The 12373-nt window shown below is 39.1% G+C and overlaps 1 protein-coding gene across 4 annotated transcripts in view; it reads right to left on the bottom strand.

The window, feature by feature from the left end:
- Window positions 1-12373, bottom strand: part of Tle4 (TLE family member 4, transcriptional corepressor) — a 137952-nt gene that overhangs the window by 88368 nt on the left and 37211 nt on the right. For 2 of the 4 annotated variants that reach the window (XM_019210208.2, XM_019210209.2), the window contains exon 5: window positions 1671-1745. The exons of the other annotated variants lie outside the window; for them this stretch is intronic. In XM_019210208.2, coding sequence (XP_019065753.1) covers window positions 1671-1745 — 75 coding nt within the window. The remainder of the gene's footprint in view (window positions 1-1670; window positions 1746-12373) is intronic. 4 annotated transcript variants of the gene reach the window in all.

Below are 12373 nucleotides of genomic sequence, written 5' to 3'. Positions count from 1 at the left end.
AAAAAAAAAAAAAAAAAGAGTCCACTTTCCTGGCAAAACCTGCCACCCACATAAGGATGGCTGGCTGTGTCCAAGCCATTCATACAAAGATAAACACTAAGCTAGGCAGGAGCTTGTGGGCTCTATTTACCAGGTATCACTGTATTTCCTCTCTCTAAACACCAGACTGTACAGTAGATGAGAAATGTAGGTGCTCTCGCTTCTGAGCCGTGGGAGATTTTATAACAAAAATACCCATACCTTCCTAGATGAATGCAACACGCACATGAAAACGTTTCAGGCTAGCATGGGTGGTACATACGCAGATGCTCAACTTCTAAAATAGGAAAAAAAAACTGAACATATTGTTGCTTTCTGGCGTTTCAGGAAATAGCTAATTGTGAAATGTATTCATCTCTAGTATCTACCTACTCCCATCTAGCAAAGGAAATGTTTGCCAAATGTTATTTTCGATTCTACGTGGCTTGTTCTGATTCAGCCTCTTCTTTTCAAGGAGCCGTCAGAAGGAAATAAAGGTTACTCTTTTCCATTTGTCATGTCTGCTAATTTACTACCATTTTTTTCTATGGTCAGAGGGACATAAGATAGAGCTGCAAACAGCCCATTAAAAAACAAGCTACAATCAGACTACCGGGTCCCCACCATCGGCTGAGATCCCAGAGTTCTGATTTTCTCCTTAAAAGACAGAGGCATAATTGAAGCGGTGTCTTCACTTCAGATTGATTATCAGGCGACCCTTATCCCCATCTTCACTCAGCAATTTGAATTTTAATGCAAGTAAATGGAATAATTAGCATTTCAAAGTATGTTTGATACACTGAGGGGAAAAAAGAGAAAAGACTTTTGTGTGTAATCTATACACAAAAGAAAGTACATATTCAGGAGGGGCAGAAAGGAAAGTGCAGTTAGAGAGGTCTTTATCAGAATAGTGGTAGGGAACTGATGATATTACCTGCACAGAGGTGAATACAGTGCTCTTCACAGCCAAAATTTCCCCCCATTATTATTATTATTTGTTTTAGCACAGTATTTTATTACTTGTTACCTTAATGTGAGAAAACAAAAACACAAGAGGAGTTGAAGGGACTGCCCAAACCCATGAATTCCAGCAGGCTTTTCATTCAAGATTTATATGACTACTGCTAGGAAGGATTTTCTAACTAGGATATCGATTTTTCAAAAAATGCAGTTTATCTATTATTCCTGCTATAAATGGATGCTAACTCATAAGAAACACTAATCACGGGACAAAATGTAGTAGGGGAGATGTGAAAATATTTATTTCACTGAAGATGCTATAAAGATACTCTCTATCATTTGAAAGAAGATAAAAGAAGTCAGGTTACTTTCATTTCAGAGCAATAGGCACCATTTCTTCTGGCCTAGATTAGCAACAGAAGCTGATTACAAAGGGAAGAAATACAAAAAAAGCAAAACTAATCCGTCTCCTTAGTAAGAGTTTATAGAAACACATCAATTTTATTTGGTGAGAATGGGATCCAAAGTCTAAGGCAGCCATGAACCTTCAAGAGATTGAAATCAAAATGCTCAATTTCACTTTGGGGTCGCCTTATGCTTTGTCCCTCTGGTGGAACAAAAAAATTTCTAAAGAGAGCGAGAGAGCTGACGACAAACACTAAGATCAGAGCTAAAATGGAAAGGCCACGTACCCCAATGATGGCGTTCAGTTCTGCCATGGTCACCTGCTTGGCCCGTTCCACAGCCTGCACCACTTGTTGCTGGTGCTATAAATGAAGATCAGAAACAGAATACAATTATTTGTTTTCTACTCAGAACAGCTTTTCCTAACACGTCCTCTAACTTCAATTACATGCACAACAGCACTGGGGGCGGGGAGGGGGGTGTCTCCAGATTTCCAAATATAAGCCCTAGGTGGTAGACAACTAGGAATCTAGGGTGCTTCTAGGTCCACACAATGCTGAGGAGTAACTGGGCATCTGAGTGTGGGTACCATGTCTGGGCCTCGTGAAGGACGCTCTTAACGTTTGGTAGACTGAGCTTCAAGTCGGTGGTGTACTTTGACCAATGCCTTCTACTAGTACTAAAAAACAATCAATCAAAAAAAAAACAAACCCCAAATTATTCTACCTGCTATGTACCCCCTTTTCTTTTTGCCACCTACAGAAAAAAAATTCTTTTAAAGGTTGTTTCCTACTTTAGGAAAACTAGGATGGATAGTAGAGGAAAAAAATGCCTCCGGCTATGACTCACTTTTTCTAAAGAGAATGGGCAACAACTAATATTAGTAACCTTGGTTAACAATCGATGGAAAGATTAAGTAGCACAGACGTCTCTGCACAGGGGTGGCCACTCACATCTGGACACACACAGAATTTACTCAAGGCCCTCCAAAATGTAAATACTGTTCCCAACTAAGTAAACTTGAACACTAGTATCTAGAGACTCAAATCTGACCTAAAATATATCTCTCTGGACTTCTTTCAGCTAGGTTTAATGAATTAAGAACCAAAGGGACTGTGCAGTGAAAGAAGCCCTGTGTGGCTGAAGAGTCTTTCTTTTAGTTCATCTCAGTTAAAAAATGAAGCTAAGTTTTTCAGCTATTTGAAGTGAACACAAAGTTCAGCTGTCACACTGCTTAATACACACAAACAGCTATTCACTAAATGTTGAATTTCACTTGAACTACTTGGTCTCCATTGCAAAACCCTCAAACACACATTTACTGATACTAATTAGGGTGACTACAATTTCTATCTCTGAGCTATGTAGGGGAAGCGAGAAAGCAATGTCAGAAAGGAGGCTACTTTAGTTACCTACACTGTGATGTATTCACCCTAGGTTTTACAAAAGAAATATGCATTTTATGCTTATGATTAATAGAAATTTATCAAATAATAGATCATTGCATTTTGAGCATTTAACAGATCTTAAACATTAAACTATATACTTTTGATCTTTTTTTTAATTGTAGGAGCTTCAGTTTCAAAACAGAGGCTGAAGAAGCAATCCCAGGCTTTACAGACATCTCTGTCCATTCTCACTCTTTAATATTTGTGTAAGTGAAATAATTCATTTTTCTCTTTCTCAGAAGTAAAAATCCTGTGAAGAAAACTAGAGGGAACAGAGGAGTTGTGAATAAAATGGACAGCAATATTAAATTCAATTTCCTCTAAAGCCAGCCTTACCATGCGTAATAACAGCACATTTCTGTGCCTGGCACAGAACTCACGTTCATGTTTGGATTTGAGACAGTCTCATTCTTAGGAAAGGGAAAAATGGAAGTGGTTGGAAAATGAAGAAAAAGATAACATATAAAGCTCAGATTTATTTACCATTCAAAGGGAGATTATAGAAAGAAATTAAAAAGGATTTTTCACCTTTTACTTTCTGACATTCAATAACGGCTGCTTAAATCTCACAAGAAACAAAGGATCAGGTGTATTCACATCCAACACATGTATTTATTTATCCATCACATTCCATTTATTTATTTATTCATTCATTTATTAGAAAATTTTTTATGTTCTTACTCTGCCACATCTCCATCTTACTACAACAGTGCTATCTTACCGAAGCACTATTTACTTTATAATCGTACTTTATAAAGTTACATGAGACAGAGACACAGAAAACACACCTAGTTATGGCTCTCTACCATGAAGGCTGTTCAACCCTGCTTTACAAACTGGATTCCAATTCCTCAGATGGGCAAAGATGCCTTCGGCCGTGGCAGTGTCTTTCTAGCTTGGCATTAAAATCAAGTGCTACATTTTTTTTTTTTTTTAAGAAAACCAGAAACTCACACTAATGACCCATAACTCAGACTATCAAAAAATTCTATAGAAACTTGTAAAAAAGCTAAAAAAGAAAATGGAAGTCATGATTCAGGCCCTCCATTTTGATGACAAAAGCCAAAGGCTAACATAGTATTTGTACCTGCGGTTCAAAATCCTACTTCCCTATTTCTGCTCACGAGCAGTGAATCATTTGCTGTCTAAGGAGCTTTTGAACAGAATCTTCCTAAGGCAAACAATGCTTCCTCCCCTGTGCGCTTTAGGAGCACCAAGCCACTCTGGCATTCCTCAGCACACAGTAAACACAACACACCACAGACTAAAGAAGAACCCACGGGGTAAGACATGAAAATAAATAAAACTCAGAAGAAGGGGCAAAGGATGACAAAATAGAAAAAGGAATACTTGAGGAAATAGCCTAGAATGCTCCCAAAACCTGACCCAAGAGACAGATTTTCCATTCTCGGATTTTAACAAATAAGCTCTGACTCAGAAAATTCATCCAGCGTTTCGTATCTTCTTCGAACCCTGATGGGTTTCCCATTAAGCCCGCCATCCCTTCGGCTTCCCTCCTTCCCCTTGGTGCTCTCCTCCCACTCCACCCTCATCTTATTTCCCACCCTACTTCATGCTTTTCCCCTACACTACCACACAAGCGGTGGCAGCCACACTGGCCCAAGTCAATCTGAAGAAGGCAGCTGTCCACTCTATTGCCTTTCTTACAGCTCAAACTGCTCACTCCGATATGAGCTCACTCTTCCAATATTCCATCAGTACCACCAAATAAAATGCTACTGATGCCACATCACATGAGCCAAGGGGTGGTGACAGGGCTTTTGAAGAAACAGCAACAACAAAACGCCCAAATGTCTTTAAAATATTGTGTAAATACCAAACTTTGTCTGGTGTGAAAAACTTAAAGTGTAAATAAGATCCAAATGGTATAACTGACCATGTGAAATAGAAAGAAAAGGGCTAAAGGTGCAGGGCAAATGGGAATGGTAGGGGAAAGGAAATAAGGGGAAAAAAATATGAGAAAACAAAAAAATGGAAAAAAAATTTTTGTAAATAGGGAAGGGAGGAGGGGGTGAAGGGAGGGCAGGGGTATGTGGACAAAATGAGAACCAAGACCTGTCATGTAAAGGTACAAGATCCCAATTATGGATGTAACTGTACTGTGTACCTAAAAGTACCAACAAATTCAATGAGAAAAAAAATACAAAACCCCACAACCCAAGCTGCATAATTTTGTAAATTTACTGAAAATTTTTACACACAAGAAAGTCCATTTTATGGTATATAAATTACACCTTAATAAAGCTGCTTGTTAAAAAGGTACTATGATTTGAGTAATATAAGCATGACTGGGGAAAAGGGGCAGTAAAATAAGATTCTATATATTAAATCACTTTCCCACTTCATTGTAAAATTATTTTTAGCATTTATTCAATATATATAGGAATTTTTTCTACAAGATTAAAAATCATATAAGAACATAAATCTAACAAAGTCTACTAAAAAGCAGAGATTAATAAATCATACGAATTCAGTAGGTGTTGAATCTATGTTTCTTGGAAGGAACAACAATGCTAACATTGCCATGTTGACCCTTTAGCCCCTAAAGTTTAAGGCATGACAAGAGCATGGTGCTTCTGATAAAAATCAGTAATAAAAACTGTATACTACAATTTAGAATTCAAAAAATCATCACACCCTATCGACAGTATAAGGAAGAGGTAATAAGGGCAGAGATACAAAAACGAACTAGGATTCTTATAACCAATGTAGTTAACACCCCTGGCACAGAGAGACACAAAAGTAAGACATACCAGCTTCTCAGTGAATTCAGACAGAGGGCACAGTTTTGTAACACAAGAATGTAGGATATAAAATGAGAGGCCACAAGAAGGAATGCCCAGCATACCTCCTAGGGCATCAGGAAAGATTTTGCTTTTTTATTCATTCATGCAAACATTTGTTAAGCTCCTGATGTGTACCGGTCACTGTGGTGAGAACTGAGGTTAGCACAGTGATCAACATGGACCCTTGATCTCATAGAGTTTAAACTCTATCGAGGAAAACAATCAGTGAATTAATAATTCTTAAAAGGCTCTATAATTACAATTGCAGGACAATTTCCATAAGAAAATTACAAGATGCTAGGCAATCATTTACCAAGGAAAATATCTTAATCTAATCTTGGGTCGGGGGAGATTCCCTAAGGAAGTTGACCTGACAAGAGACCTAACGGATTTACAAGAGGTCTGCGGGTGAAGGAGAATAGAATTTCAGGCAGAAGAGTGACTGGCTCAGGTCCCTAAAGGAGAAGGGAGTTTGTTTCTCTCTCAAGGAAGAGAATGAGTATCTACTGATAGAGAGCAAGTACAGGGATGTACTTGGAGGAACGAGTTGTCTATTATTTTGTAGGGTCTTCCTGGGTAAGTAAAACACACTTGGAAAAGCTCTTTAAAGTGGAAGAGACAGCCACAATAAGAACAAAGAAAAATGCATGAAGGATTATGAGTACAGTAGGATGCACTCTACGAAATCATGTATTAATGAGAAATAAAATACAGCAAGGCAGGAAGAGGCCAAAGAGTAAAGGGTTAGTGTGACATGCAAAAAAGTTGGAATTAATCCTGACAGAAAATGAGACACTATTAAAAATGTTTAAGCAGCTGAGCACCCTCAGCTCTGTATTTTAGTAAGATGAGTCTGGTGATAGTAAAGAAGCTGAACAGCAGGGAGGTAAACCAGACTGAAGGGAGAACAGTTAGAGGGTGCTAATGCAATACTGTAGGGTAAAAGATACTTAGGCCTCAACGTGGACCAAGCACCCTTCCTGCTAACAGGTCTCATTAGCCCCAGGAACAACAAGCCTCTTATTTATAGAAACTCAGAACTAGAAAGGACCTAAGGAGATCACAACACCCAAATGGCACTAGTACCTTAGGCCTTGTTAACAACCAACCAACCAACCAACAGAACTCTGTGTTTCCAAATGCTGTCTAGGAGGAAGGGGCCCGGATGGAAGAATTGCAGCACCAACCACAGGCCAAGGACCATTACGCTAAGTGGATGAATCTCCTCTCTGACAGCCCAGCCAGCTCTGCTACACAGTGGTGTCTCTACATTTCATGGGCAACTGTTTTATTTTGTTTTTGTTTCTTCCGTTTTAGGTTAATGAGCCCCCAGTGCCAAGATGAAATCCACCTTTGTGTAACTTCTTCCCACTAGATTCAGTTTTGTCTCTCAAGTCTCCTTCATGTCCTACCACTGCAAGATTTGGAAGATGATATAAAGCTTTCTTTCTTCCAGATTAAACATCCTTAGGTCACTCATCAATTTCTTTGCCTCGATGACCTTAAGGGCACTCTTCCTTCAGGCTATTGTATAGGTAATATTCACGGTGGTTAGAACACAATTCCAGGTACAGCTGAACAGATCAAGTCCAAATGCAGGCGTCACTCCTCGTCTAGTAAGCCAGACTAAATTCTCAATACTATGCCTCTTTCAGCAACTCTATTATGTTTATTGGCACAAATCAGCTTTAAATTTAACCCGAGCTCCCAAGTCAGCCTGCCCTAGACAGTATTGCAAAACATTGTTATCTCACAAAAAAGTAGGTATTATAACAACATCAGCAAAACAGGTTTAACTTGGCAAACATCTAGTAAACTTCAGGACTTTTCTCATAAAACAGAGCTCAAAGAGGGTTAAATAACATATGTGGGGCTTCCCAAACAATTTTGGTTGTGAAACATGGGCTGAGAGCTCTTTGGAAACACAATTTAGGGTATGTTGCCCAAGTCTTTGCTCTAATCACTTGGCCTTGCCTTCTGCATTCTCACAGGGAGACTTGTATCTTTCACCGATAGGCCAAGTAACTCCAAAAGACCGATGCTGCGAAACAGAACTTTCTGCATTGTTGGAAATGTTCTATATCTGTGTTTTTAATATAGGAGCCACATATGAGTACACACTGAGTATTTGATATGTGGCAAGTGCAACTGGGAAAGTAAACTTTAACTGTAGTGAACTTCAATTTGAATTAAAACTTACAAAGCCACTACTGAAGTTCTACTCAAAGGACCTCAAAGGTTAGCTCCAATAATAATGATCCCATTACTCTACCTAAAATTCAATGAAATGGGCTGGTTTCTCATATATTCACACACACACTCACACAAACACACACACACAAAAACTTTTCGACACACACACACAAATTTTTTTTTCAACACACATGCTGATAAGGTGGCACCGCTACTTTGGGACAGGAGGCCCACATTTAAACCTAAAAGGAAAAAAAAATCCACCTTCTGAGAATCATCTTTTACTTCCTGAAGTTACATAACACTACCACAGCAATCTCACCAAAAACTCAAGTGTTAAAAAAATTCATGGTCAGGTAGAACAAACCAATTAATCAACCGTGAAACAAGACAGAATCATGTTCTCCAATGGCTCATTCAGTAGCAAGAGGGAAAATATTTAAATGACAGGTAATGTAACCCATGCCCACATCCAATGTGAAAAATCAAACCTCTGGATCAAATCCCATAAAACCCCAGTTGCTGTGTTTTATACATCGGAGCGCATTCTTTAAATACACGGTGCTGCTGTAACACAATCGGACGTGCTCTGGGTAGACTGTTAGGCTGCTGAATGAACAGTCTCTGAAGATGGGCTCAGGGGTGTCCCTGCATGCTTATCAGGGAATCTCTGGTGACTTCAGCCCAGCTCGTCTACATCGAACCATGTTATCACAAGCCACTGGCTCCTCACAAAGTTAACAAGCAGTAAGAGGAGTTAACTGGGTGCCATTATGAAGTGGTAATGCTGCCGCCAGTGCATGTAACCACTGTATTTCGTTCATTTCCTCCCCGAGGCACAATAAGAAAGTGACTGATCACATTTTTCAACTTCCACTTCTCAATTATTCTACACATGCAGAATGTGGTTCAGAGCAATTCAATACACATTAAGCTAGGTGTCCAAACAAACAGCATCCGAGATACACTTATATTTCATAATGTAGTGAAAGTGTAACAAGGGCTAAATTTACGGCAATTTCCAAAACACACTGGGCAACCTAGTGACTTAGCCTACCTCAAAATAAAAACCAAAAGGATCGGGGGAGGTAGAAGAGTATGAAAGCCCTGGGTTCAATCCTGAATACTGAAAACCAAAACCCAACACAGGGCCATAAAACCAAGTGCTAAGTTAAAATTAAATTTGTACCAGAAAACACTCAAGCTGGAATGTTACCTTTCCTCTAGGGTAATCATTAAGATAAAAGGAGAAGATTACAATTTTTCACTTCTAATTTTCCTTTAACACGTTACATATTCTAATGACCAGAGAACTTTCGTTAAACGCTGTAAAAAATGATATTCATTTTTTATTTCATCTGTTATAATACCATTTTTTAAAAATTATAGATGCAAAGAAAAACAGTTGTGTTCACTAAGACTCCAAGAGAGCTCCCATGGATGCTGTGAGGACTAGCCTACAGAGCTCCTCCATCAGTTGCCAAGGAGCTCTGCTTGGGTTTTCAGTAACTCAAGAAACAAAAATCCTAGAAGCAGAATTACAGGAGCGAGGAAGGAAGAAAATATCCATTCTCCTTGGTACTAAATGACTAAAACAAGTTGTAGCAACCTGTTGATGACAAGGTTAAAAATGAAGGCCACTTCTCCAAAGTTAACAAGTTTCTTGATCTATAGGATCAAGAAATAGCAATTAGGAAGCCACTGGTGCTAAGGAACAATTTCTGTCCTCTAATTCCTTCCAGTAAAATAAACATACACATTTCTGGTTATTTCAGGCTGTGGTTTAGAAATGGTTTGAAGGTCAAGCCATTAAAGTGGATCAACTTAACTCTGCAAGCAATAAGCCTGAGCTATTTTGAGTTGTCCTAAAACTCCACAAATCAAGAATGACCTATCCAATTTCTCTTCCATGAACTTTTGGGGAAGAAAACTGTCAAATCTGGACATCATCATCTCTAGTTCAAATATAATGCATAGCTACAAAATAAGGCACTGTGAGCAAAGCATAGAGATTTCCTTTAAAACTTTTTAAGGAAACTTTTGTATTACCTTTCTTCCAGCAAATCTGCCACAAAATATGATAGGCCAGTGTAATCTGCTATAATCCACCCTTCAACTGAAAGTGTCTTCAAGAATGTTGGTACTTCTTTTAATGGGAACAAATATGAAAGATTATAGGCTTTGTGGCTTATTTAGAGAGCCCACTGGGCCCATATGGGCTTCTTTCCATCTTTTATGAATGTATGAATGATTAACTAATGAGTGTTCTTCTCCAAATTCTGAACTATAGGGAAGACTTCTATAACAAGAACTAGGCACTGTTTTACACTGCAGGAGACAAAACATGAGTGATGCTAACTACACAATCAGAGGTACTATCTATCCTGTAAAGACATACCTTGGCAATGACAATAATAATAGCCATTACTTTTCTTTCATGCACAGCACTATGTCTGGAAGTGATTATCAGTTGTCTCCTGATATTACTTGCCTTATACACACTTTAGGTAGGCATAATGGTCACTAAGCTAAGACTGCATTTCTAAGTTTTCCGTGGCTAGCTGGGAGCAGGTACTTAGGTGGTGGACATTGCAAAGTGGGAAAGAAAACAGCATCTTCAATGTCATTCCCTTATTAGGAAAGATCATGACGTTTCTGATCTCCTTCATGTGAGCTAGGGGTAAACCTGATGGGATTAGGTATAATAAACATCAATAGGGAAAGAACTTGAGTCTATAACATCGTAGAGTCACCAAACAAGCCGCAACTTCTCCTAGGGCAAAGTGTGAAGGAGACCTGAGGCTTCAACTTGATGAAACCACTGTTTCTTTGATCTCTGGTAGACCAGCCCAAGTCCAGCTTTGTCCTTTATCCTTCATATAGCAACCCTAGTGAAGAGGTATCTCGGAGAAGCTGTTTTGCTCATTGTTAAAGGCAGCACATGGTTGAACTAGGATTTGGTTGTGGATCTGGCTGACCTCAGGCTCCTCTCACACTCCCTTGCACATGACATGGCTCTTCCTATGAATGCTGCTCCTTACTATCACAGCCACAAGTTTCTGAAAAAAATACCTGTACAGAAGAAAGATTTTTCAATGAAAAATATAATAAAAAATTCCCGTACTGACCTGCAGTCTACTAACAGTCATCTAAAATTCTCAGAGGTCTGAGACAAGACCTTATTGGTTACCATAAAACATACATAGCCTGCCTGTCTCAAAAACGACCCTTTCAGAGAAAAAAGAATCCCCAAAATACCAGGTAAGTGTCCTCCAAATCAGATTAGGTCCACAACTGAGTAACTTGACATTTAGCACTTGCTCTAATAGGTAAATCTAAATATTGACTTACCAAAAAGAAAAAAAATCCCTTCCTTCTGAATGAATAATCATCTGTACAGAGTTAACTGTCCACTGTTAGAACATCACAGGAAGAGGTCTGCTAGTCAGCTCATTCTGAGACATTAGTTTGAACTCTGCCTAGTTTTTACGGAGTTCTTCCTCTCCAGATGTTTTAGGACCTAAATTAACCTGTAATATTAACTTCCCCAAAGTACAGTAACAAAGAAGGGAAGAAAAAAAGGGCATTCACTATGCCAGGTACTTCACATATAATACATACAAACACACATTATAAAGACAGGGTTATTTTTCTCACTTTATATACCTGTACCAAGGCTCAGAGAGATCAACTTTCTCAACACAAAGCAGGTAAAGTGGCAGAGCTGATCCCAATTCAAATGAACAGAAATGCTGCCCCTTAATGCCAGAGTGTAAGAGTGGTGCAGAGCTTCCCACCACATTAGAATCACCTAAAATGTATGCTACTGGAATTGGGGTGGGGCAGATGGGGGCTTCTACAACTGCATCAGCTGGGATCCTTCAATGTTACTGAGAACCCATAAGGACTAAGGATACAGGTCAGACCCTGATGATAAAAACTAGCTAGTTCAGAGCCCTGGGCTCAGTGTAATTTACTGTTTTTTTCCTCTGTAAGAGGAAAACGACAAATTGACATTTTTGCAAAATGCAAAATAAAAAGAGGTGGTAGAGTTGTTTCCAGGTCCTTGCAAAAGGAAACAGTCTGCCAAGCTAGTACTACTATTACCAATCAATAGCAGAAGGGACTTACGATGTGCTAAAGTGCCCATGTGCAATCCAGAGTAATCCTCACAGCCACTAGGTACATTCCATCCCACAGATGAGGAAATTAAGGCTTGAAGACAAAGGACTCACTAAAGCTCATGTAGCTAGCTTGGTCAGAACAAGCCAAGCAATGTGTAAGAGAGAGGCAAGAACTTGACCTGGATCTTGTCATGATCCTGGACTCTCTTGTTTATGGAACTGCCAACTTGGAATTGATTATTTTTAGTTCTCCTGCAAATGAGACCCAATTGGAGAGAGATAAGAGCTTCCCACTCTTACTACCTAGAGATGTAGACAAAAATGTGAAGGCCGGGGACTTAGCTCAGCGGCTCGGTGGCCTGCCTTGCAAGTGCAAGGACCCAAGTTCAATCCCCGGTACCAAAAAAAAAAAAAAAAA

This window comes from Fukomys damarensis, unplaced genomic scaffold (genome assembly GCF_012274545.1).
Source record: "Fukomys damarensis isolate Sample0158 unplaced genomic scaffold, DMR_v1.0_HiC HiC_scaffold_31, whole genome shotgun sequence".
NCBI lineage: Eukaryota > Metazoa > Chordata > Mammalia > Rodentia > Bathyergidae > Fukomys > Fukomys damarensis.
This window is presented reverse-complemented; position numbering and strand designations above follow the sequence as displayed.